The following is a 27,772-nucleotide window of genomic DNA, read 5'->3' on the forward strand; positions in this document are numbered from 1 at the left end:
CCATTCTTTTCCCCTCCCTAAGCTCATAAGCAATGACACGCTGAGTTTAAAACCAAAAATGTTATTGCAAAGCAAGCTAGACAAATTAGATACTTACTTATCAAAGCTATCACTGTATTTTATGAAGCTCTCCAACTTTTCCTTGGCATATTCTACCACATCTGAATGAAGCTCTATTCCATGATTAATCCCAAAAGGTCCTGTAAATGAAAATAGCATGGTGTGTTTTTGCGATGTTTCCTTTCTAAGCACAGCAAAACTTCATGGAACAGCACTATAGTGTAGAAACATAAAAACCACATAAAATAGAAGTCCCCAAACACTGCTAGACAAAGTTATTTTTTGCATCTGCATTACTGGTGCTTAAAGAGGAAGGTAAAATGCCAAAGGTTTGATGAAAGAACAGAACAGGGACTGAACTACAACAAAACAATTACAGAACAAATTTTCTTTGTAAGCATGCAGAAAATAAATTGACTACACTGAAGTCTGAGCAAATTCTTTTTCAAAACACTACTTACTTGGAACACAACAAATAAAAATTATCTTTCAGTCTGTATTTTGATATTTAGATTTTAAAGCTTTCTTATGGCAAACCCTTCATCCTCTGACAATTTAGAGATTGGGAATTATACCCGTTAGCCACATATGTTCTTCTGTTTTGCAGACTGCAAAATCAGAAATTTGTTCTTAATTTAATACAATAATTAATTTCCACCAAGAACAGTGAAATTACCCACACATTATGTTCACTCATCACAATCCCATCTCAACTGCATTGCCTTCCTGTGATCAAATCCAAGTATAATTCCAAGTGAAACTATGTGCCAAAAGTTAATGCTATTATTTCAGGAACAAGAAGAAATCATGAGACAGTATTATGAGGATTATCCACATCAGGAAGGAATCTGAATCAGACAGTCACATTTGCTGTAAGGATTCTAAATTTAACATGCACTCATAGCCCAGAGTCCTTAGTCACTGGAGCATAGAATTGGAAAAGGGAGAGGGAAGGGAAAGAGGGAAAGTAAACATCAATAAGATTAGACAAAACTTATATTTATATCCTCTACAGCATTCTAAATCTTTGCTAAATATTTAGCTCCATGATGTTACTCCATAGAAACAGAATTCAATTTGTCTTTTCTACGACACAGATTAACAAAACAGACCTAGGGTTAGTAAGAGAGGTTTTGTTTTACTGCAACAAAAATATAGCATATAGCTATATACCATTAAGCTGATCAATAACTAACTCAACATAGTTTAGAATATTTTCTGCTGGGTGAAATAAAAGCAATCCACTAGGTTACCACTGACAGTGCTTTTAAGACCCCATTGATTGCAGGCAAGAGTTCCAAATCATTGCAGTCTTTGCTGGACAGCTGAGGTTCAAGCTATCATCCAAGGGATGTTCTTAGAACTTGTGAAAACATTTACCTTCTGCTGACATTCATTTTTACTGTAAAATCATGTTATTATTGGACACTTTAAGAAAAGCATTGGCATAGGCAACCCCTTTCTATCTGTTTAATATTCTCTTGTACCATAATATGCTATGATGTTTCTAACATCTCTACAGCATACAGCTGCATTCAAGGTAAGTTTTCTTTACCTAAAAATTAATAACAATTCCTTTAACCTCATAATTTAAAGTAAATTTAAAATGTATAAACATAATCAGTCCAAAATATCATATGTACATTCCTTCAAGTACCTAACTTTGAAAGCAACTAAAACATCCTGCAAGTGTCAGTTGGTCTAACAAGCTGAAAATAAAACTATGAATGCAGAACACTACCACATCATCATACACCACAGCGTCCGTAATTTAAATGGAAAGATGAGAAATGTGCTCTCTTCTCTGACTGGGAAAGTCACAGCTGGACATGTATGCAGAGTCAGCTATTCTAAAAATGTGAAACCAATGTCTCCACTACTCTCTGAAATCAACTGGCCTCTTTCAGCATAATGAGATAGCAATTCCTCCACCTAGTCTGACCTTTGTTTCTATTTTAACAGTTTCAGCAACAGTTAATTTAATCTCTGATTGGTGTGCAGTCTTTTTAGTATGTTGCTATACTTAGAAGTGATCACCAGTTTCAGATTATTTGATAATTTAACCTAATCATTTTGAAACTGCCGATGTGGCAGAAACATTACTCACTACATTGTCAAATGGAAAGATACCCAACTACTGTCAAAACCCACATGGTTCTGCTCCTCACTGCAGTGTATGCTGAAATTGGTTTCAAAAAAAAAAGTGAGCTTTTAAAAATGAATATGGTTTATTTGTCAGAAAATGGCATCTTTTTATTTTTCTTTGTTAAAGCAACTGTTCCCTGGTTTAAAAAAACACTTGGGTATAATTATTATACATAACTAGTTGTATCAGAAGGCGTATAGTAAGAAAATAAAGACACATAAATGGCATTTATACCTTCTATGCCTCAGCCTAGAACTCAAGACACATTACAACACTAAGACACTCCAAAACATGGAAAGTCTACCTCTCTAGGTAGCTGAGCAGTTGCTGCTCCAGGTGCTCAAGCCCTGGTAGGGACCGTCAGCACCTGAGCTGCCTTTTTGGGAACATCTGCAGGGTAACTGTGCTTCTCAGGGGCTGTCAGCCAACCTCACCTGCTGTAGAAGAGAAGTCTTTTCCTGTTTAATTCCCTCAACTCTGCATATGCTATTCTGAAGGATAGGAATTCTGCTTAATACACAGAGGCCAAACCCAGGAGTGGTCAACAGCCACTCTAAAATGGTTTAAGTACAGAGATACAAATGCAGTATACAGAATCAAGTGCAATAAACATAAACTTTTTTTTTTTTAAACGCAATAGCTAAGAAAGAATAATGAAGTAACAAAACTTTCCACAAGACAGAAATAAACAAGTACCATTGGTCACGACCCTGAAAAAACATTTCAGAGAAAAAATGCTGTAATATTTACTAATTGTTTAAATACTGCACTTAAAATATTAAAATCCAGTAAAAATATCTACTCTCAATTAGAAGCACTCCCAAACAGAGAAAAGCAACACTCTAAGAGAGTAGATTGCTTCACCTTATTTTTACCTGTGAATGACCATTCCTGTTTCCACAAAACAGTTTTTTATTTATTAGTATTAATAAATAACTCTTTTATTTATTAGTATTATTTAGAACAAAAGATGCTGCAAATACCAACAAATGATGTTTGTTATGCACTATTAGCCATAATTTCTTTCTTCCAATAAATAAGAACTGATGACAGACAGTAACTAAATTAATTGAAAATGAACAAACCGACCCTTAACACCTTAGTTTTATTTATAAATTAATGTAAGCAAAATCTGTGTATTAGCTGTCAGCAAGATTTCTGCAACCAAGGAAAAACTGCATGCAGTATGGTCAAGAAAACTGTATCTGTGAAAAATACACATCAAAATAACTACTGCTGTTTTATGTAATAAACTAATTTGTAAAAAAATTAGTTGTTGGTGCATGTGCTCTGTAATCTAAATGTTGGGCATTTTTCTCCCCAGGTTTTAAAATTTAATTTAGGCAACAATATTTAGTTCCATCTTTTTTCATATAGGAAATGTATTTAAATACAAGAAAAAACACAGCGCTAGTGTGTTAAAATTCTTTCAAAAACCTACACACCTGATTAAAAAGTCTTATGAGTCTACATCCCAAATTTTTTTCACTAAAAACTGTTTAAATATATTTTAAAATAACTGTTTACCTACGGACACAGATTTATTTTTCAGTTAAGTTTCTTCAGCCTTTTCAATTTAGATTTTCCCTTCCATAAACTGAAGATCAGAACAGTGACCTACAGTAAAGGCACAAAGAGAGTGCAAGTGCAGATGAAAATTTTAGCCTTAAAAAATTGTTCCACTATACCTTTCCCTTTTAAACAAAAAAAAAGGATGGTTTTCTTTCATATGAGAATTTTAGACTACAGAATGCAGGAAGAATTGCCTCTTCCAAAGCACCCAAGAAATGTCTCCAAATTAGAGAACCAGTGAACTGCTTGTAGATAACAGACAATATTTTAACAACACATCTCAAAGAGCCAGCCTTATGTATGGTACTGTCATTGTTAAAGAAGTAAAAGTAAGGTTTTACAGGGCTTGCATAATCTTCTAAAATATTCATACCCACTATATTTAAATAAAAAAGTTCAGGTTACCTAATATTAATAATTACCTAATATTAATCCCACCATTGTACTCAAGTATCCGGTTCCACTACCCAGATTTAGAAAAGACAATCCAGGCTGAAGTTTCAGTGCTTCCATGACTTCAGAATAAATGCAAGGTGCTGACAAGTGTATATTTCCATGCTTCCAGGCCAAGTCTTTGTAAGCATTGTCCCTGTACCCTTCCAGGTAATAATCACCACGATCGATCGCTCTGAAAGCTTGCTCCACACTCTCGGTACGAATGTACTGAGCTTCTTTCAAGTTATCAATTAAGTCATCGTTGTCTTCTCCAGCACTCACAGCTCCTCCCATGCTGAACTTCTGTGGCAATTCAATTAGTTTGCAAAATACATTAGGAGTAGAGTTTTCCCAAAAATATATGTTTGTAATGAAGTCTCAGCTGTTTTTCAGAGGGACATCACAAGTGAATCCTGCAAAACAAAGAAATTAACAACTATTAGCAAGTAGTGAAATAGTACTGGATAACTTTACCAAGCAGAACTAAGACGCAGGGCAGCTGGTACTCAATCAAAATTCTGCCCCTCAGATTTTTAACTCAGAGCTGAAAAACATAGGCTTAATACATCAGCATGGGCTGTACACATTATGCAAACCTTTATGCTGCATTGCTTGCTAGACAATGCAAACCTTACAGTGCTAAGAACTCTTCACCCATGTTACACATTTGAGGGAGCACCTACAGGACAGCAACTACCTTTGGGTGAGCTCTAGTCCATCCTGAGAGCTAAGTGTCCAACAGCAGCTGGAGCATATACCAACTCAGCTAATTTTGAAAGGAACTTGGTTTCCATGTGCTAAGATCACCCCATGGGGGAAACAAAGCCCTGTAAGGGAAGATGTCCAGGAGATACTTTTCAGATGTTCACTTTTGAGCTGAAACAGAATACTAGTGCAGATACAATGTCACATTGCTGTCTTCTGGAATCAAAACAGGAAAGCCCTCCAAGTATCTGAGCCCCTCCTAATGCTTGCCATATTCACTAGAGGAATAAAAACTCCTTAAGTACCTAGAAATTTTTAACAGCTTACCAGCTCGTGTGATTCCACAAAGCACACTGCAATAAGTCATATTTACTTCAAAATAATTCCTTCAGATTTGTATTTTAACTGCAGTTATTTCATTATGAATAACTAAACTCAAAATCCAGATATTAACATTTTTAATGTTACATGAATTACCAGTAAAACAGCAACAGAAGACTAGGAGACAGGAGAATAGGAAGTTTAACACCACACTTTTAGGTGAATAGAGTACACAGTGGATGACAGAATAACTTGATAACACACTGAAGTTTTAGCTGTTGTTCAGTAGTGTTTGCCCTAAACCAAAGAAGCATATTTCCTACATTCTGCAGTGTGCAGCACATAAAAAGCCAGGAGGGAGCACGGCCAGGAGAGCTGACCTGAACTGGCCAAAGGGATATTCCATACCATAGGGTGTCAGGACCAGTATATAAACTGGGGGGAGTTTACTGAGGTGGGGGTGGAACATCGAGGGCTTTTAAAGCTCTGGTCAAACAGACGAGAAATGATGGCTGTTCACACTTCAGCTGTGTGCTTCCCTCCAAAGCAAAACTAATTCCTACTGACATTCTGGAAAGGAAAGAGGTAAAAAGTTACCATGTGCAATTATCCAGCAAAAAAGTAGGAAAAAAGTAGAAAAAACAGATGTTGGAACACCCTAGTGCTCTACAGCAGAATAAGCAGGCCTGTGTATGCTCAACTACATAGGAATATTTCTTTCTACTTGTGAAAAAACTACAGGACAACTTAGACAGAAAATGTGAAACCTGAGAGATTTTTTTTTAACTGCAATTTATAAAAATATTTCAGCCCTATTTGTTTGTCTGCACCTACACCACACCTGAAGGTTCAATGAATCCAGTGATGATACTTCAGTTTAATAATCTACAGAGACTAAAGCAATAGTTTTTGCCATCTTTCATACTAAAAAGTTCATTATTATCTTGAGATATGTTTGGAAAGAAATTTAACTAAAAATACAAAGATAAGAACTGAGTTTTGTAAAGATTAAATTCAGCTGCTCCGTTTGAGAAATGGGAATGCTGCTTTCAGCTCTTCCTGCGGGGTGCATCCACCACCTCGCACCAGCAGATGGAGAACTCGGCTAGCCATCAGCACTTCGCCAGCAAACATGCAGAGCCCATGGATGGGAAAACCTAAAGCTTTAGCATTTCCATCAACAAGTGTCTTCATTGCTTTCATATACCATTTAGATTTAAATAACATTTTTCTCATTTTCAATACTCATGACACAGCAACAGACTTTTTTTAGGTATTTGGTAATTTTGTATTCTTGGCATTATATGATGGCTCAGGTTATTGCAGAATCACGAGACTTTCCACTGATGACACCAACCAAGTGCCTCAGCTTCAATAATGGTTATCACACAAAATCTCAAAGCCAAGAACAGAAAAAGTGTGGTCAACAGCATGACCTTGAGGGAAGTAGGGAAGAAGAGAAATAGTGTCTCCTCTCAAGAATGAGACACAGCAAAACAGCGTGGCTATTTGGCAGTGCAGCTGAAGGCTACATATCATTCTGGACACACTACCCCCGTCTGAAGGTGACATTAAGCAGATGACAGTGATGGTGTTTAGGCAAGATACCTAGCTTTTTAGGTATCTTGGTATGGTTCGCATTCATTACTCATCAACAGTGCTCTACTCTGTACTCTACAGCTACAGGTAGGCAAAAATGCTGCTCAATGGAAAGTTTTTTTGTTCAAAAAGAAAAAATGTCCTAGAAGTGAAAGAAATAGATCTTTTAATGAGAAGTGGCATCTTGTGCTGCAGAGAAATACTTTTTGATAGTTTACTTCCCCCCAGTGCTTTTGAACACACAAAAGAAAACATCTCAGAAGCCATTTTAGCACAGCTGGAAAAAAGGGGCAAGTTAGTAAAATCTTCCTCATCACAGTTAATCCAGGACCATAATAAAAACAGCAGAGCATACTATGATAAAACTTTCTACACAGCTGAATGCTTACCAAAAAAATCCTCTGAAGATCCCTGATATTAAAACTGAAACACATGCAGTTCACAAAGAGCACAAGCAGCATTCTGATGCCTATTACACCAAGAGGTATAGCACCTTCACAAGTAATATGAAGGTCTGTCAAGTTATGAAAAATGCAGCTATTGCTTTTAGCCTTAGGAATCTCTGGACTATACAAGCAAACAGAAATTATAGTGTAGGAGTTAAAATTTCAATATGGTATTGATAAAAAGTTAATTAACTTAGTAAAACCAACTGCAATTAAAACAATCTTCATTTTCCATTTTGTCCTATTCATGAATTAATTTTCAGAAGCTGGAACCCTATCTTGAATTTTCTTATATTCACAATAAAAATGAAATGGAAACACACTTTCCAATTTCTCTAGCAATCCACACAACTGTGTAACACCACCACCTCTGACCTGTTTCTGACCTAACTTGTAACCAATTTCAGTGAAATACATTAAAAAATTTGTGGGGGTTTTTTGATGGTTTTTTTCCTTTTTTTTTTTAAATGAGTGCATTTTAATTCTTCAATATTTTATAATATATGCAAAACTCTTAGCTGAAAAGTTAGTAATGAGGTATAAGGTTAGCTAAGCTTTTTGCCAGCTTTTAAAGGGACACAAGTTTTACATGTCAGAATTTCTACAAATGTATTTGCACTTCAAGTTAATTTTCTGGGCCACTAAGGACTTGCACACACTCTTAAAGATGGTTTAAGTACCATGGTAGCAAGGTATCCAGGTTTTAATTTACCAGACAAAACCTCTCTGACATTGCTAAATCCATATGATGCCAAGTATCTTAAAATTAACTATCTTGTAATACTGACACAAGGTGACTCCGTATAGACAATTACCTAGAAATATATGCTACTTGAGCTGACTTACTTGATCCTTACTTTGTTTCAAAGAAAACAGAATAACAAAATAATAAATTGAATCAGCCATATTTGAAGACTCCTCCTAACAACTTACACAATTCTTACTAACATATGAGCTTGGAGAAAGTTGACACTGAGTCAGGAATGCGATACACTACTTTAAACTCATACACAGAATACAACCTTGCTTGGTGAATCCTCCCTATTTCCTGGAAGAGGGAAAAGACACCAGTAAGTCACTGAGCTGCACATTAATATTAGGATTCAGCTGTTCAGTTTCCCAAAAAGGAATATTTTGTGACTGGCAATAGAAGGGAAATTAGCCATGAATGCACACACGGGCCTGAAATACTTCAGCCAAGTTAACAGTTTCAGTTTACTCATAGAAAAAATTCAGCAACATTGCTCTAATCAGCAGAGATTTAAAGTTCCCCAGGCTACTAATCAAGTATCAGACCTACTCCTTTCTGTCCAGACTCAATACATTATACCCTTGCAGCAGTTATGAACTCAAGATCATGTTTTGCCTGTCCTCATTCCATCCAATGACTCCTACAACCACAGGACTCCATTTAAGTTTAGCTTCTCTTTTTCTCCCAAGTATAATAGTGACTCACTCAAGGAAATTCAACCTCAGACTGCAGAGCTGAGCTAAGGATTTCAGCAGGAGCTTTCAAACAAACAGTATGATTGATTATGATCTGAAAGGAAAAGATTAATTCTAATATTACTTTCACCCAGCAAAGACCAGAGAAAACCAAAATATAAAGTATGTGCTGGCAGTAACTGTAATAGGTGACTACAAAATTAAGAATAAAATGTGGGACACAGAGGTATTTTACAATGAAGTCTTCATAAACATTTTTTAAAGATTTTTACACCTATACTTGCCACTAAATTGATACTAAAGGCAGCAAAAGGCTTAAGTGCTTTGGAAATCCAACCATTAGAACTACCTTCTGTTCCACAGCTATTTGTTTTGTCATTTCAAGCAGCTATGAAAGAAGAAAACCTATTGCTTTTAGGATATATGATGCTACTTGGTACATTAAGGAAAATGCCATAGAGACCACTGCACATTTTTTAAGTCTATATGTTAGACTAATCTTGCTTAAAGACATTCACTCCTAAACTGCTGTTCAGTGGGTCACTTCAAGAAGCACCTCAAGTTAAACAGAAACAAGTGCAAAACCAAGTAGAGTCAGCTCTACAGTGCAATGCACTCCACAGAGCATACTTCAAGGTTCTTTGCAATATGGCAATGGAACAAAAAATAGATCACAGGATTAGTGTTAAGTCAAATGAATGTAAACAGCTACAACTACTGACTTAACCTGAATTGCATTGACCTACTTGGGCAGAAAATGTTTTTCAAGTCTGATGTAAGCTTAAGCCCTGATCTTCCTGTTTGAGCTTTCAACAGCTGTTTATACAAGATTCCAGGTATATGCCTGCTTTCACTCTTACTCCACCTACAGTCACCTGAACACGCTGAACAGCAGACATGGTACTGCATTTCTCCCAAAAGAAGTACTGAAACTTATGGAACTGCACAAATGTATGAGCAGTGACAAGCATATAAGCACATGATCAAATGAATTTAACCTTGGCAGCTACACAAGGGCATAATTTTGGAGTAACTCGCTGAGTAGCTACTGAACTTTTATTTTTTTTTTTTTAATATTAAGACAGTTCACAGAAAATTCAGTAAAAAAAAAATAATAACAGAATTTTGTTAGTTGCTTTTATGTTTGTTTTTCACTGTTCTTTGAACTAGGAGACACTCCTTTCCTGGTGCATACTGTCACTTGTACTTAATTTGTTCTTTCATCTGAAATTCTATCTACTCCCTTCACACCATACCAATGGTATGAATGCTGAAAGGAACATTTTTTCTATACATGCCAGACCTGTTCTCAGGTATGCTGATAAAGGCTTGAAAATTCAGTACCTTTTATTACAAAGCAAAGCAAACAATCCTACACACTTCCTGGACTAAAACTGTAATGTTCAGCTTAACCCCACATCCTGACTTAGCTCTCTTTATTGCTTAAAATCTGGGCAACCAAAAACTCCTTGCAAAGCTAAGCCTCTCAGGCTTCAGGAGCAGTTTCTTCTTCAAATACAGACTTCAAATTCTTCAAATATAGACAACAGGTTGTAGGCATACCTTTATGACTGAATGAACACTACCTCTGCCCTGAGTACCATATAGTGTACCATCAATCGCAGACTTCAAAATAATTAATATTGCTTCTCTACCCACAACAGCCCAAAACAATTCCTGTTGCTTAGTTGTAAGACAATGCACCAAAATGCTCTTGCCTCTGGGGAGCCCAAGATGACTTAATGACCTTTTAAAGTTCCCCTGAAGATCTAAGCAAAAGATATCAGTTTAACCCAATGTCTAATATGCAGAAAGATCCCCTTTCCTTCCTCTGATACCAGTGTCTGTGACACAACCTGGCAGTCCTCTTCTAGCACATTTTGTAAAGGTCTCAGCTCCTGAGAGGTGTGCCCACAGCTCTGTCTATTCCCAGGCCACAACTATTTTTAGTTTGTCCAGTATAAACGAGCCAAAGAGCTTTATTACAGACTGGGTGAGAGAAAGGGGAAAGATGAAAAGCTTCTCTGGAGGGCCTAACAGACCCACAGAAACAGGAGGTACCAAGTAATAGCAGTTTGTTCACTGCCTAAAATATCAGGACTTCACTAGAGAGATGAATTGATGATGTTTAATACATACAGATGTCTGATTTTCACTGAGCCCATCTCATGCACCTGTTTTGCATATCAGACTGCTGTCTGTGCACAAATTTCACAAATTAGTGAGCTACAGTGACCAGGCTGCAAAACTCATTGCCACAATATGCAGCTTTGTAGAAGGATATTTAATAGAGAGTATTCATTTCAAGCAGGTTCATATAAGCCATAACAGGCAAATGTTAAGAATCAGAAGAGCTGTAGTGATGTGTAAAAAGAACTGGTTCTGGTACATCTAATTCTGTTTGGCCTGAAAAGGCAAAGGCATAAAAGTGACACAACATTTCAGCAAATTTTAATATTGTGATTGCTTTCCATCTAAGACACCTTGAGCCTTGAGATAGATATATATATATATATATATATAACAATAGTGAGAGACCCAACATTTTTAAAACAAAACTTGTTTCTTTTCCTAACAGATAGTTAATAATTTAGTTTGGTTGACCAGAACATAAAAAAATTGCTCCTTGGAGTGATCATCAGAGTCCCCAGAAACAACTGGGGGATGGGGTGGGAGAATCCTCTTTTATAATTAAATACAAAGCAGATTTTGTACAAGAACTGAAACATATTTTCCTAACCTTTCACCATAAAAGTTATAGTTCTTAGGCAGATCAAGTCACACTTCATATAACTTTGACTAGGCAAAACGTGGCCCATGACAAAATTTTCCCTATTTCAGCCAGTACTAAAGTTCAAAAACTTACTGCACATAAACATTTCAAGCTATTTAAATAACTCACTTCTAGCAGCAACAGAACAACATACGCCTGTTGCCTTTAGCAAAAGAAAACAGAAATGAGGTCAAGTGTAAAAATAGAAGATAGTTGCATTCCTGACACTTGAAACCTCATCTTGGAGCTATGCATTTACTTCAGTCTCTACCAAAAAAAAAAAAAAAAAAAAAAAAAAAAAAAAAAAAAGCCCCACAAACCAGGCCCAATTAAAAACAGAAATATCAATCAACTTTAGTAACCTCCAAGGACACTAAAATTTTTTTTTTTGTTTCTAGTCTTCAGAAATGTATCTAAAAGCTTCAAAATAGCACACAATAATCACAGCATAAACAACTTAAATACTGTATTATCATGATGTTTACTTTCACAGCCTGAGAATCTCAACTTTTATTTATTATGCACTCTCTTCTTACGAGATGCTAAACAAATAAAACTTAAGGAAAAAATAAATTGCAATTCTTCTGTGCTTAATTCTTAAAACAGTACAGTGCAATACAACTCTATCTTTTGAGAAGTTATTTTATTACTTAGTCCTGTAATTCTCAAGAGGGAAGAATGAGTAAAGCCTACTCCTGTTTCCTGCTTCTCTTCCTCAGAACCACAAAACAAAATTCTTTCACTGATGCAATCTTCCAGAAGCATCACACTGGAATCGCCATTTTTTTCAAATGTAACTTGTTTGCTAACACTTGCACACTGAGTTAGTTTTATCCTGTCAAAGAAAGCAATGGACATCTACCCCACTTTCTTCTTTTCAATCTAACCAAAAGCTTTAGACTTTAAGGATCTATATAATAATTTGTCTCAATCTCCACGCATACCATAAATCCATACACAGCACAACCTCTAATGATGTGACTTTGTCCATAAATCTTTACTAAAGATTTTCAATGCTTACTTTTTATATAAAACAGAGATCAACTTCCCTTTCATGGTTCTAACCAAAAGAAAGTGATCATTTATCCAAACTTTCAAAACCTACTAATCAAGTATGAACTAAATCTCTAGTCATCCAAGAAAAAAAAATCAACACTTTATTTTACAACGCAAAAGGCTACAGCATTAATACTGTGATCAGAATCTGTTTCACATAGGTTCATGGAAATACTTTATTGTTCTCCCTAGTTGGAGGTAACATTTTAAAGTATTGCTTTTGTAACAGTATAATTTTAATTTACACCTCTGTGGCTAGTCAGTACCTTCCACCTTAAATTTTCCACAGGGCTTGCAAATGATTAAACAGATTATCTGCCTCCACATATCAAAGTTAACTTTGTTGGGTTATGTGACAGAAACCTGTTCTGCACACAAAGGAGCAGGGGTGCATTTCAAGTGGGGAAACACACATGAATATCCCACCCAGCCTACCATCAGCTCTCTCCACACTTCCACCACCATCGTGCCTCTCCAAGGCACTTCCCATATCCAAAGGTGCGACTTCTACAGTGCTACAAAAGAAGCTTGGTAAAAGGTCCCATGGAGTGCAGGGATTTGGAGATAGCACAAGTCCTGTGAGTGGATGCCCAGCAGAGGAACCAGAGGTGGGGAAAAGGAAAAAATCACAGTGACTAGGAGAGAAAGAAGCATGCGAAAGCCACAGCTATAGTGACAAGAGAGACAGGTCATCTGTCAGCAGGCTGCAGGTCTGTATGTGTGTCCAGCTATGCCCTGCCTATCCTGCTGGACTGTCAATCTCCTTTTGCAACTCTCTCTTGAGCCGCTGTTTGGTGCCCATGTGCACCTCCAAGACATGGAGTCAGACCACAGGTCACAAGGGCTGGTGAGTCTCTGGTGCCAGCAAAGCAGGGCGTGAGCTTCTGCAGATCCAGGTGCAATCACACGGAGTACCAAGCTGGACTGGCCAGCAAACTGGAAGAGTGGCCTTGGGACTGGGACGGGACACACTGGCAGAGTGAGGCAGCTGAGGCAGCTGGCTTCTGCAAGAACAAAGAGGAGTCCAAGGTGAGCTGCTGGAGAATCTGTGGTGTTTGGGATTGGCAGCAGAGCATGTGTTTAAGAGGCAATGGGGCATAAACAGACCAAAGAGTTACAGGGTAGAATGAGTGACTAAACCCAGTAACTGGAAAGATTTGTAATACATACACATATATTTGCAGACATTAAGCTTGGCCATCCAGAAAAAGTAACAGGATGAGGCCATTTGTGCTGTTTGTGCTCGCCTTAGTGCCATCTCCTGTGTTAGTGCGGTGGCAAATTATAGATCTAGATGCTGAATACATGTGTTTGTTTGCCACTGAGAATACGTGCTTAGCCTCACAACTCACTGGACCTGAGGCCTTGGACACCTAAACTAAAAACTAGAAATACTTGAAAAAAACTCCTTACAGCCCTTCCTTAAAAGCACAAACCAAAATATAAACACATTATAAACTTGAAAATGTTTCTGAATTACTGGTTTTCTTTTTCTTCAGGTATGAATCAAGTACTACTGTAAATGTGGCTCCAAAGTTATAATTTACTTACAGTACCAACAATGGCAGATGTCATCTGGAAAGGATTTGAAGCATTTGTGAAAGCTCCAGTAACCATTCCAAGATATTCATGCAAACTCTTCAGCAAGAAATGGAAGTTGAGAACCTTTTATCATTGCCTATATAGCAGCTGTGCACTTGCACAGCTCACAATAATCATCATTCCCACAATCTTACTGTATCAGGTTTTTTGCAGTCATACAAAGCACATGGCTTTCACCTTACATAAGTGTAGTTTACAGATATAACACAAGAGGTTGCTACACTCACACAACCTGATGCATCATGGACAACTCCAGTTTATCCAGAGCATGCCAGAATGGAGAAGGCAAATTTTACACTGACTTTTTCTGACAACTGAATTACTTCAGAAAACATCACTGAATCTCAGGAAACTTGGCAGTAATGAGTCTTAGTCATGATGAATGCATAATTAACTGAAGCAAATAACAAGAGACTAAGGCCTATGGGATTTTATAATACTGCAGATGTCAGCTCAGCAGAACTTAAAGAAACTCAGCAGCTTGACTTTTCTGTGTCCTTCCAATTTCACTGACCTTCTGACTGCAATAATGACAAATTTAGAGTTTCTTGAAGGAAGAACACAGCAAAGCTTAACAAACTGGACTATGTGGAATGGAAGGAAAACCACAGTTCATTCTCAAAAGGGTAGAGGAAACAGTTTTGCAAATAAAGAGCAGGATCACATGCCCAGCAGAAGAAGAGCCAGCAAAACCCACCCACTGAATCCAACAAGAACTACAACAGTATACAAGAATTTCATGAGTCTCAAAGATTTTCAAATGACAATCAAATCCCATAATGGCAAACTGATGTACCAGTAGAAATACAGCATTCCTGATTACTTGAAGTTATTTATACTACAGAAATATTAACCATTTATCAAAATTCAGCATCTCCTTTAGCAACTGCTTTGCAGTTCAGTCTTTCAGCAATGCTGACTTGCATTCATTTCAGTCATACCTATCAAGCAAATACAACGGTTCTGAAAATATGATTAAGAGGATAGTAGCTCCCACAATTTCTTTTTTTAACTTTGATATACACACCACTATATACCAGCACAGTCATCCTGATTGGGTTCAATAGTATTACTTGCCTTTTTCTTTTATATGTCAAGAAAACCACACAGTTATTCCCAAATATCTGCTATAAACACTTCTTATAGAAATAAAAAAACCTCAAAATAGTAATCACTTCTCATTTTCTGCCAACCACATGGTCCTATTTCCTCTTTTAATGTTAAAACAACTACTTATAGGAATCAAGCCTTTCGTCTGGGATGGGGATGCCACAAGCATATCAACCGCCGACTGTGACTCACTACCTGACTATCACTAAAAACAATTCCAATTACTATCACTTCACATACAAACACCACACATTGATACAGAAATCTCCTTTCGGAGAGGCAGATTCATCTTTTTTTAAGTATGAACAAATAATTAGGACGTCACCTCTGAGATGATCTCTTTAAAATCTAGGTACCTTTAACTAGTGAAGACATCTAATAACAAATTATATTTGTTTTACTTGAAGGATAGTACCAATACATGATTTTAATAGTTACATTCCTTTTGTGTCTACAATATTACTACATACTGCGTTTCACCACATCTTAAACTAGTATTTTATAACAACTCTAATTTGACTCTAACTCTTACCACTAAATCTAAAATGACATTTGTAGACATCAGCTGGAAAAAAAAAATCTTCCCAGTGACAGATGCCTGCTGGAGGAACATTATCCAGGATTACAAAGCAATCACTGTTCGTCCTGAAAATAGTTTTCAAGATTGCTTAATTTGCTATTAGAAATATGCACCTATCGCTTAAAACTTTAACAAGACAGTTGTTAAAAAAAAGGAAGAAATAATTATGATTACTGACAGCTTTAATAAGACTTATGTGTTTAGAAATCATGCAAAGAAAAGGTTTTGTAATAAAAACAGCAAGCTTCTGGTACTTGAGATGTGACTCGAGTGCTCAAACACAGACCTCTAGTGCTATTTTAGGTGCTCATGCTAACTGTTGGCTACGTGGCTGGTGCAACAGCAACAATTAGTGCTAAACAACAAGAGAAAACTCTTTTGCCCACATCCTGTTCTTTGCTTCTCTGCAACTTAAGTCAGAGGAGCTGCCCTTTCTGTGTCACTTGAGACTGCTTTAAAAGGAACCTAACAGTTGGGACTGGAAAAGCAGCCAGATAAAAGGCATTACTGACAAAAGAGACTAGAAGAGCAAACCTGGAGACACTGACTTGCTACCAGTCTGTCATCACAAGGTTCTAAAAACATTCAGAACTGACATCCTATTTACAGTCTTTGCCACAGAACTGCTTGGTTGTCCATATATTCTCTGTGCACGTGTCTCTAAACATATACCATCTCCAGTAAAGCACACATGTCATCAATCAAGACAAGGGCTCTATTCTCTAACTGCTGACTTACCTCTAATTCAGATTTATCCTGCCATCTTTTTTGTTGTTGTTTTTAATACTTCAAATAATGTAGGCCTTCAGTAAATCCTCTCCTATCTAACAGTTCCATGCTGACAACTCTGATGCCCTGCAGCACCTCCATATAAATGTCTTTCATTCAGGATTAAAAACATCTCATGTCACTATCAAACCACTCAATGAAAGCCTGTTACCTTTTAACCTGATTTTAAGGTTTTGTCATCAAATTCTGAATTGTTTCCTCAAACAAGTTTTTCAACATTAATTATATTGTACTCTTTTACACCCTAGAAACACAGCACATCCAACTCTGCTTTGCAATTGTATACTGACCAAATACTACTGTGATAAAATCAAGTGAAATGCTATACTTGAGAAGCATTGCAAACCTCACCTGTTATACCACCTTAACAACACTCACAGTATCTTAAACTTCCAATTGCATGCTACTCATAGAGCTCAATACTCTGCACTTGTAAAAGCAAGACATTTACATCCTTTCTTCGCTAAACAAAACAAAGCTTAAGGTCCAAAACCAGCCTTATTAAAATGCATTTTCTAAGCAGCAGGCTCCAACTATTTTTCTGCCCCAGGACAGTTCCTCTAAGAAGAGAAGTTCCACAGTAATTCCCCACTCAAGAACTTCACTGTTTGAGAATACACAGAACCTGTAGCCTGTGAGATCCCATGGTGACTCCTGATGTCACACCTAACCTCTTTTAGGGCTGTGGAGTTAGTCTTTCTTTGCTTATTTTATTTGTTCAGTGATGACCTCTAAACCAGTGTCTTTTCCTCACAATAAAGGACAATTTATACTTTTGTGCTTCAATTTAAAGGACTGATAAAATTAATTGATAAGTATGTCACATATTAATTGCAGTCACAATGTATAAGTGATTAATACCCTAGCTGTTCTCCACACCCGTTTCCAACCCTATAGATTCAAATCCTTTTCTTCTTTTCAAAAATAAGTTTCTCTGGACTAACTGTCATTTTTCAAGACGTTTTTGCTTACAGTTTACTTTTACTTCCTACTTTCAACATTTCCAACAAGCTTCTGATCAGAAGTAGATTCAGCAAGAACTCACATACATACATTCCATCAGTATTTCAAGCTCCTTGAGTTAACATCAGTGTTGACTTTCCAACACTTTCTCTGAAACATGAAGTAGGCATGACATACCAGGACAAAAAGCACAGAAAACCAACACCTCTCTTCTGAATGCCAGCCAGCTATCTTTCAGTTCTACGAAATATTATCTTCAGCATCCTGAGCTACTATAAATTCTATCCTTTCTTCAAGGACCAGAAGTCCAGCCCAAATTTCTTAAGTAACACAGCAGCAGAAACTGCTTTAGGAGCTTGCAGGAAGGAGGCCTGAAGGCTTTCATTAACATCCAGTGCACACAAATAAGGCCCAACAGAATTGGAGCACAGTAGTTATTTCCTGATGCTCTCATGTAATTATACCCATAATATTTGATATAACTACCACACTTCAATCCCTATAACTCCATAAATGATGAAGCAGAACAGTGTGAATAGAGTTCTGCAAAGCAGATAGATTAAATAAATTCCCCATCCAAAAAATCCCCACTTGTTGGAGAGGATGAAGTATGCAGATCCACTTCCAACCCCACCAGAAGATTCCTGGAGTGCCTTAGGCCAGTCACATACCTGATTATTCATTTGCAAAACATAATTGCATCTACATTCTTCCCACTTTTGCTTTGAGGAGTTTACATTCTAAGTAGGTAAAACAAATGAGATTATATAAACGATGTCTGCATTCAAGAGTGCCAAGTGCTGGAGACTTTAAGGCACTTTTCTTACACAGAGAGCTAATTAATCATCAGCTACAGAACCTCACTTTCAGTTCAGCAGGGTAGAATAGCAGATCTCTGACATTCCTACTGAAAACAGGAACAAAGCAGGAAATTACAAGAACAGGTGCATGTAAAGACACCTCTAATCCATAAAAAAATGACTGTACTATCAGCTGTTTCTCTCCATGCACCTAAGACTGGGATGAGCACTACCATAATGGTTAGTATTTCAGAATTGCTTTTAATGTATCTGTTCTGGGGAACTTTTGAAACACTCAACATGAACCTTTCTGAGACACTGCTTGGGGAAATTTTATTTCCTGTTTCTGGGGGAGAAAAAACAAAAAAACAAAAAAAACAATGCGCTACAATGTCTCGCAGTAGGAATTTTGTGCTAATGTCGTCTAAGTTTGCCTTAAAACTTACACCTGCACTGATATCATGCCTAAGAACCCTATCTTTAGCTTCAGAATACACACTTCCATCTCAAAGTGCTTCAAGTTTACAGAAACACAGCCAAGTGACTGCTCTGGTACAGTCCACCACAGGCATGGAAAACTACAATACATGCCTGACACAGATGTCCTATTTTTAAGTCTCCTATTAGGCAGAAGCCTCTTCAAAAGGAGCTGTAGATTGGGGCAGTCACTGACAGGCAAACAGAAGACTAAACAATAAAAACCACCAAACTGCCAAGATTATGATTATAAAAATGGCAAGATTTTGTAATTTATCAATAGGATACTGCAAAATTTAAACTGGCCAGTCACATACCTAAAGCAAGTAATGACACAGATTAGATGAAGCAAATCCAGAAAGAAGGCCAATTAGGCAGGGAGATTTTCACAAAAATTCTGGAGTGAAGATCAGAGATGATACAGGGAAGGAACCTAACCCTGCACAGACAAAGTGATAAAATTTGGCCATCCAGGACTGTTCAGTATGACATACTTTTTTTCTGTTTCTGCAATTTCATTATATTCTCCTCACTGCAGACCTCCCAACAACATCCAATTGTATTTTCCAGCACTTCTGAGGGACACTGACTGTTGTAAAAGAACATCTGGCTAAGTGTCCATCTCCAAAGCCCTCATTGTGGCTCTCTGACCTCACTCACATACTTCTAACATTCCTACCATTATATTTATTCACCCAGAGTCAGCTAAAATACCAATCGATCTGTCACAGATTTTTCCACCTACAAATCCAAAACACTTTTCTAACTCTCCCAACAAATCAGGCAGGAGTTCTGCAGAAGACAGCTCCATTTTTTCAAGCCTGATCCCTTCCAGAGATGATCTGCCCAGAGTAAGGTAATGGTCCTGTTGAGGGGAAAAAAAGCGTATCACACATTTATAACTCATTACAAAGCAGTATGGATTAAGGTTAAAAACATTCTCATCACACATTATTGTAATTTACTAACTCTAAGCACTGGATTTTTTGTGCCTTCCATCTAGAAAAGCATTCTCTGTAACACAGAGGTCATATGGTCAAGAGGAATTGGGTATCTTCATTAATTTGCTGAAGAGCTGACTAGCCTTTTTCTGGGTATTTTTTGTGTGGATCTCAACATTTGCTGCTCTTTATGAAAAGAAACCTTACATTCTTGCTAAAGCCTGAAGTTCTACTGTGTTTGACTTATTACTTGACAGCAGTAAAAAAAAAAAAAAAAACTCCCCAGGACAACACCAACTATGTTGGCACTGGCAAGTACTGCAAGGACACAAGCATTTTCCACACACTGGAGCAGCTTAGTACTTTCATAAAGAATTTGTTTTCAAACAGACAACACCCCATCACCCTTCCACCTTAGGTGTTTGTTTCTATTTTTGGTTTTTTGGTGGTTTTTTTTGGTGGTTTTTTTTCTGGTTGGCTTTTTGTTTTGGTGGGTTTTTTTGTTTTTTGTTTTTTTTTTAATGACAGTGTTGTATAAGGGAGGCCCAGGCTGCTGACCGAGTATCAAATAAATGCCAAGATTCCTTCTCCCTCTGCCCCCCTTTTCCCTTCCTGCAACTTCAGAGCGAGCCGCGGACAACTGCCGAGGCAGGGGGGAGGAGGGCGCACGGAGGGCAGACGAGACCCGCACATGCACTGCAGAGGCGGCCCGAGGTTTCGGGGCCAAGAGGAATCCCATTAACACCGCAGACCGCAGCTCGGCTACAGGCGTGACCCCAGGACGCCTCCTCGAGCTGATAACAACAAAGAAAACAGACGGGAGGAGGTGGAAGCCCCGGAGCCAGTTCCTGCTCCTCCCCTTAGTCTTCTCCCAGCCAAAACAGAGACCACAATATAAACAGAGACAAAATGTGCGTTTATGGCAGAGCGGGGGACAGAGGCAGCCTTCTCCTTTTCCTCCGGCGGCTGCCGCCAGGAATGCTCACCGACCGACTCACCCTGGATTGCGGGAGAAAAGCGAAGTTATCGCGCATTTCACACACTTTATTTATGTAAACAAAGTATCTTACGCCAGCTCCAGCCGCACCACCTCCTCCACTCTCAGAAATACCCTGCGTTAGCCCACGAGTTTTTATTGAAACAAAACAAAATGTTGTCTCACGCACCCCTCAACGATGCCTCGGCCGGGAAGACGCCGTCCCCACAAGCCCATGAAGTCTTAAAGACTCGACAGTGAAAAAAACCCCAAAAAATAGAACAAACAAATCAAGCCAAAAGAAATCCCCAAAACCGCAGGCTTCCCTTCTCACCGCATTTCCTCAAAGGCAAAAAGCAAACGCACAGCCGTCACAGGGGGAGGCAAGGCGGTGAGCCGCAGCGGGGGACAAGCGCTGCCCTCACCTTGCCTGCACCATCACCACCCCCCCGCCGGGATCTCGAGGCTGGAACCTTCTCTCTTGTCCCCGTCCTCTCACAGCTCCCAGGCCCACGGCAGCTACACCAACCACCTCTCCTCCTCCCAACCCGTTTTGGGCCAGAGATTATACATTACGCAGACGCCGCGAGGGGTGGCAAGGGTCGGGCAAAGGAGGAGGAGGAGAAGAAGGGGCTGCCGAGGGCGTACGCACAGAGCCGGTCCTGTCCCTCCCTAGGGCGAGCCCTCGCCCTGTCCCGGCAGCGCGAAAACAACCGCCTCCCCCTCATCCCCCTTCCCCCGCGCCTGCGTGCGGGGGCCGCGGACAATGGGGAGCGGGGCACCCGGGGAGCCAGCGAAGGGCAGGGGCCGCAGGGCCGCAATCTCCCCTCCCCCGCCGAACCCACCGTCCCGGCCGTCCGACGGGGCCTCCGCGCCGCACAGCGCGGCCGGAGCGCAGTTCTGCCCACCCCCTCACAGTGCGGGACACTCACCCGTTCCGCAGCGGGCCCCGGACCCTGCGCTGGGCGGCACCGGCGACACCCGCCTGGGGGGGTGCGGGCGAGAATTGCAGGCAGGAGAGCGCTCCGGCAGGCCGCGGGCAAACGGCAGAGCGAGCGGAGGGCGGCGCTGGGCGGGGGTGCGCGGGTCGGTTCGGCGGCCGGTGCCGGTGCGAGGGACGGGACGGGACGGGACGGGACGGGGGAGGCGGGGCCCGACAGCTGAGAGGATGTAAACACAGCGTCACGTGACCCCGCCCCCCGCGCACGGGGCCGCCGGGCGGGGCGAGGCGAGGGCGAGCGCTGCGCCGCTCCGAGCCCGGCCCTGATTGGCTGATCGCCCCCCCGCGCCACAGCCAATGGGCGGCCGGCGCTCGCGGCGCTCGTCACCAGTCGCCCTGGGGTCGCGGGTCCCTGCGCTCTGCGTCCCCCCCCGCCCCCCGTGTCCCCTCCCCGCCAGCCGGGAAGCGCTGCTGGCAATCCCGTGTCCCTTCCCCGCCACCCGAAAAGCGCTCCTCGCAATCCCGTGTCCTCTCCGCGGCCCTCTGGTCTCCCGTGGGCCGCCGAGGATGGTCAGCAGCACCATGTTGTCGTGCGGAAGCGCCGAGCGGCGGCGGCACCGCGGGTGGGCTGCGGGGGTCAAGCAGCCGCCCCGCAGGCCCGGGTTTAAAAAGGTGACCCCGGTGCCCGCCGAAAGGGCTCCTCCACTTTGCCTTCTCATCTTCCTCAGGGGACGCGGCGGCTCTGCGGGACCCTTCCGTGGGGCCTCTCGCAAGGGCCGCCAGAAGGTTCCCCCCACGCCCCGAGATAAGGGCACTCGGGCTTTGTTGTCGAAGCTCCGAAAGGTAGTTTGAAAACCTACAGGAAGTAAGAGAGATCACGGGGAAAGCTCAGAGAAATCATTAGAAATGTCAGAAAGTGTCTAAAAGGGGGCTGTAGAGATGGTAAAAAGATCTAGAGAGGATGCTGCATGAAAAACAGCTGAGGTAATTTGGTTTGTTTTGTCTGGAGAAGAGACCGGGGTTGGGGGGGAGACCTCACGGCAGGCGGCAGCTTCCCTGGGAAGTGGAGGGGGGCACTTGGTTTCTTCCTGGTGACCAGCAAAGGGCCTGCGGGAAGGGCATGGAGATGTTGTGGAGGTTTTGGTTGGATATTAGGAAAAAGATTCTAAACCCTGAGGGTTGTTGAGAACTGGCACAGACTCCATGGAGAAGTGGTTAGGGCACCAAGTCTGACATAAGTGTTTGGACAACACTCTCAATGCCATGGTGTGATTCTTGGTGTGGTCCTTTTCAGGACCGGGAGTTTGACTTTGGTAATCCTTGTGTAACCCTTTCAACTGAGGGTAGTCTATGATCCTCTGAATTTGGGAAACGAAGGAAGGAATAAGACATAAAAAAGTAGAAAGTCAGGGAAGCCCGGGGCCACAGTGCAGACTTTGAAGCCCAAGGTGATGAAGAGTGCTGGGTCATTCTGAGCCCTGGTCTCAAGTGGTGTTTCTGAGGCCTTGTCTCACGTTTGATTTGGGAAGGAGGAATGACGTGGGATTTGGAGAGTCAGTGGAGAAAGTGGGCTTGGCTGGTGTTTGGGAAAATTAAGAGTTACACAGGTGTTAGGACTTGCAGCAACTTGGCTAGTCTGTTTTTGTTGCGGAAAGGAATGAGAAAAGCCTGAGGTCAGTATCAGAAAAGGGATGACTTCAGGAACAATAAGTTCATATTCACCAAACAATCAGGCAAAAGGTGTAGTATTTAAGGATTTCACGCTAATGGATATGAAAACCTGAAGTTGAGTGGGTGTTATAATAAAACTAATCTAGATAACTTGTAGACATTTACAATGATAATTTAATCTGGAGTGTTGTAAGCACTGAGTGCTTTGTGAAATGCAGCCAAAAGGCACAAAGATTTGCGCTTTAGCCAAAGTTTGAGTAGTGGTGGAACAGGATTTCTAGCTAAAAGTCCTGAGAATTGAAGGACATAAAAATGTAGCTGGTAAGAGGCCCGGAGTATTACTCTGTTGGGGGGCAGGATTAGTTAATAACTGGAGAACACAATGGTTATAGATGGCAACGACTGAGGTGAAGATAATTGGCAAAATAAGGGGGAGAATTTCTGTTAGGCCGGGACTCAGAAAGAAATAAGTCTCCTGTCAGTTGGACTGAGTGATTCAAATAGTGCTACAAATTGCCATCCTATTAGTGATGTAACTGATGGCTCCTTGAATGAGAAATAAAAGGGAGAATAAACACATAAATTCAGTTTTTACATTGAAATATGCCTTGCATCATTGCATCAGTAGATGAATAATTTTTGCTGCCTTTGAGTATTGTAAGTTTGTTTCTATTGAGAATTTTTACTTAGATGTAATAAGTGTTTATAATTTTCTGCCTGTTGTACGTTTGAAGGTTTCCTGGCTTTGATTCCTTCTTTTGCCATCACATCTTAGATATTCTTGTGCCTGAGCAGCATGTAGGCATTACCTGTCAGACAAGGTACACTTGATCAGTATTCAGAGAGGACAGAAGTAATGGCCATGTTTTGCCCATTGAGGTTTAAGAGAATTTTTAAGATAGCTGTTTTTCCACTGTATATTACCATACTTGACGTATTTTTTCCATTTGCGGTGAACATGGACATACAATTAGGAAGGCCATTCTGCCATCTTCTTTTCTGATGCAGTATGTAACTTCTGCATCTCGGTGTGAAAGATATTTATCGTGCCATTGTTTTAAATTCAAGATGTGCATCATTTGGGAAACCTTTGTTTTCATTTGAATATAAGTTAATAGTGTCAAAAAAAGCTAAAGTATTATGGGACAGGCCCATCAAAACTCTGTTTAAGCTTTCTGAGTTCAAAACCCTCATTTCTCACTTCTTAACTGAATGAAATAGAAATAACAAAACCCACTTCTTAATTGAAGTACAGTGAACATCCTTTCACCCTTATAAAACAATGAGCTAGGCTAAAGTGCCCCCCAACTTCATTATTCTGTGCAAGTTTAGGGTTGTTTTATTGCATGTGCAGATTAAGCATAATTTACTTTTTCAGTATTTTGTCCTGCTGCTTTGTTATTTTTTTCATGATCATGCAGATAAAGTCTGAACTATGTGGAAGACTCCACTTTATCTTCATCCTGTGCTTCTGGTGAAGGTTATAACATTCAGATACATAATAGAGAAGTACTCGAGACTGCTATTTTTTAGATAAATTGGAAATTTGTTACCAAATTTCCAATTTAGATAAATTGAAAATTTGTTACCAAATAAGGGGTCATTAAGGTTATGTATTTAGACTTAACTGTTATTATAATGAACAGAAAATTTGATATACACAGCAATTTATAATGAAGACTGTTTCAAATAAAGATCATGTCACAAATACTGAGTAGGTGTATTATTTGGCATATTTAATTTTTATTTATATAGAAAAAAGTTGTGTTTTAGATATCTTGGCCTTCCTAACAGTGGCAATAGCTTAAAAGTAGAGTAGTGCAAATTACATTGCCTGAATACAATCCTGTTGGCATAAAGCTGACAAGTAATGCATCATTTGCACCACTTATATTTTTTGCACATCTCTAAATAATGGAAACCATTTTTACATCATTGCATTTAAAGTACTTTGATTTCAATCAGTTTCAACTCTATGTTCTGTTACTGAATAAGCATTATAAAATATTTTTAAATGCTACAGAAAACATACAAAACAAGTATCAAAGTCTTTTTCTTTAACATGTGTTTTTAGACATATATGTCATTTTCTTAATCTAATAAAGCTTAAATTTTTAATTTTTTTGGTGGAGCTTAAGCTGATACTGTTTAAAATATTTTTTATATTCTGCAATGAAACCTAATTTAAATAAAGTTGTGACAGTATAATGTTTTGTAGGATTTCTTAAGGCTTGGATTATTCTTATCAAGTAAAGAACTTTTTTACTTTGTTATTTAGCTCTGGAAAGTCATTGCAAGGTTAAGGATATTAGAGACTTTAGCTCTCTTTGTAATTAGTTGTTTCTGCACACTGTTGTGCATACATGTTGACACTGCTTTTTAGAAAATATTTGTAATTCACTGTCATTTTGAAGCAAATGTTTTCTGATTCTCCTTTTTTTCCCTCATTCATTTTGCATGAACTATTTCTATAGTTCATGCAAAATGAATGAGAACTATAACTAACTAGAACTATAACTATTTGTTTTCTCTAGTTTCCACAATATTATTAGATTTCCTTTCCCCGGACAAATTTCATTCTGTACTTTTGTTTCATCTTTAATTACCAAGCATTTTAAAATTATAGTTGATTTCCTATATCTATTAAATATACTTTTCTCATATTGATAACTTCCTGAGACTTACCTTACATCCCTTGAGCTCTATCTTTGTCTTTTTATTTTTTCTTTTGGTTGCCTTCTTTCTTTTCCTTTATTTTTCATAGATTTTCTTTCCTGACAGACTTCGGCTGGTTGGTTTTACAGATGTAGAACAAGAAAGATATGCTACAGAAGTAGCAGCTCCAGTTTTCAGACGTTGTCCTCTTCTCTCTACCACAGATACCACTTCTGGCAATTGGATACAGTGAGCACGTACTTCATGCTGTGTCACACATTCCATTGGCATAGCTTGTTTCAGGAAGAGGCCCTGAAATGGAGACCTGGTGCAGTGGCTTCCCCTGTCCTGCAGTCTTGATCTTCCTGCATTACTGTATTGTCTCAGAGAGTAAAAGTACTGCATTAGTAAAAACAACACTAGTAATGCAAAGGAAAAAAAAGTGAAATAACTTCTAGAAAGCAGTTTAATTTGTCATGAATTTTTAGCCTACCTTTCATATTTTTAAAATGTTCTATTTTTTCATGCTTTGCTCCCAGATGTTTGAATGTACATTCTGTGGCTCTCATCTGATCCCAGCAGTCATCATGCCATTTCCAAAGGTTTGTGGTAAGTCATGTTCCAGTTCCCAGGAACGGAACTGGGTCATCCCCCAGAGAGTGCCAAGCCCAAGCTGAGTCCCTTCAGGTTGCATGTACAGGATGAGCACACCTGTAGCTAAGCTATAATGGACTGGTCAGGGTGTAACCTGCCATCCCCATGAGTGGCCAGACACCAACCTGGCAAACCATCATCCACAGGCTGTTGATGTGGGCCTCTGGAACCAGCAGCTGTGCAGCTGAGGTGTGGCCTGGCTCTAAAAGCAGTTTAGTCACATTTGTACAATGTTGCTTTGACAGGTGTCACTTGAAAGATTTCACCTGTAAAACTGGTAAGATCTACATACACAGAGTATTGTGTCTCTGCATCTTTGACCTTCTTAATCTGCAGTTTGGATAAACAAACCCAGCATTACTGTCTTGGATAAAAGTAGTTGTATGCTAGTCAAGTTTTAGATAATTACAAGGTTTCCCAAAGCTCCAGAGCTAGGTGATTGAAAAGAGTGCCTTTAAAGGGAGTAAATCAACCTTTACTACAGGCCTTGTCTATGTGCCAGATTCCTTCACTGAATATTCCTACTGGTCTTTAAGACTTGCCACTTATGTTTTTGAGATCTGCACATCCTTTTTCCTCTCCAGCCCACTTCAGAGAGACAGTTTGTTACTGTAACTTGCTAAGGCCTTTTGATTCTTTTAGGGATAGAGATTTTCATTGCTGTAAATTTTGATATGCCCTCTTTGCAAATATGAAGTGCATTAAGCAATTGTCCAGTGTTTTTAATGCTGTGCATCACAGTCATACTCCTCTGAATCACTCCAAATAAAATGCATTGGGTTTGAGTTACATGTATTTATTTGGGATGCCTGTAATCTTATCCGTGCATCCCACCTCTCACACCCCATTTAAGTGGTCACAAATTTATCTGTTGAAAGAAATGTCATACAATGGTAGCAAAACCATCTTCTTTTGATGGCCCAAGTAGGCAGGAATAGCAGTGATAATCTTCAAAAGTGAAGTGCCTTCATACTACTGGTTAGGAGAGTGCATGAGGCTTTTTTTCCTTGCCATTAAGTGCTCTGCTAGGGTGATATTATCACTCTCAGCCCCTC

At 39.5% G+C, this 27,772-nt stretch overlaps 1 protein-coding gene across 2 annotated transcripts in view; it reads right to left on the reverse strand.

Annotated features, from left to right (window-relative positions):
- The window catches only part of PCMTD1 (protein-L-isoaspartate (D-aspartate) O-methyltransferase domain containing 1), a 40,708-nt gene extending 18,759 nt beyond the window's left edge, over positions 1-21,949 (reverse strand). The window contains exons 1-3 of one of the 2 annotated variants that reach the window (XM_030229843.2): positions 21,730-21,949; positions 4,201-4,626; positions 98-200 (exon numbers count right to left, since the gene is read on the reverse strand). In XM_030229843.2, the coding sequence (XP_030085703.1) occupies positions 98-200; positions 4,201-4,507 (410 nt within the window). In that variant the 5' untranslated portion in view covers positions 4,508-4,626; positions 21,730-21,949. Of the gene's footprint in view, positions 1-97; positions 201-4,200; positions 4,627-21,222; positions 21,473-21,729 lie in introns of those variants that run through there. The other variant, XM_018910039.3, reaches the window with a different exon arrangement.
- Between the last annotated feature and the right edge of the window lie 5,823 nt (positions 21,950-27,772).

The sequence above is a fragment of the Serinus canaria genome, chromosome 2, assembly GCF_022539315.1.
Source record: "Serinus canaria isolate serCan28SL12 chromosome 2, serCan2020, whole genome shotgun sequence".
NCBI classification, from domain to species: Eukaryota; Metazoa; Chordata; class Aves; order Passeriformes; family Fringillidae; genus Serinus; species Serinus canaria.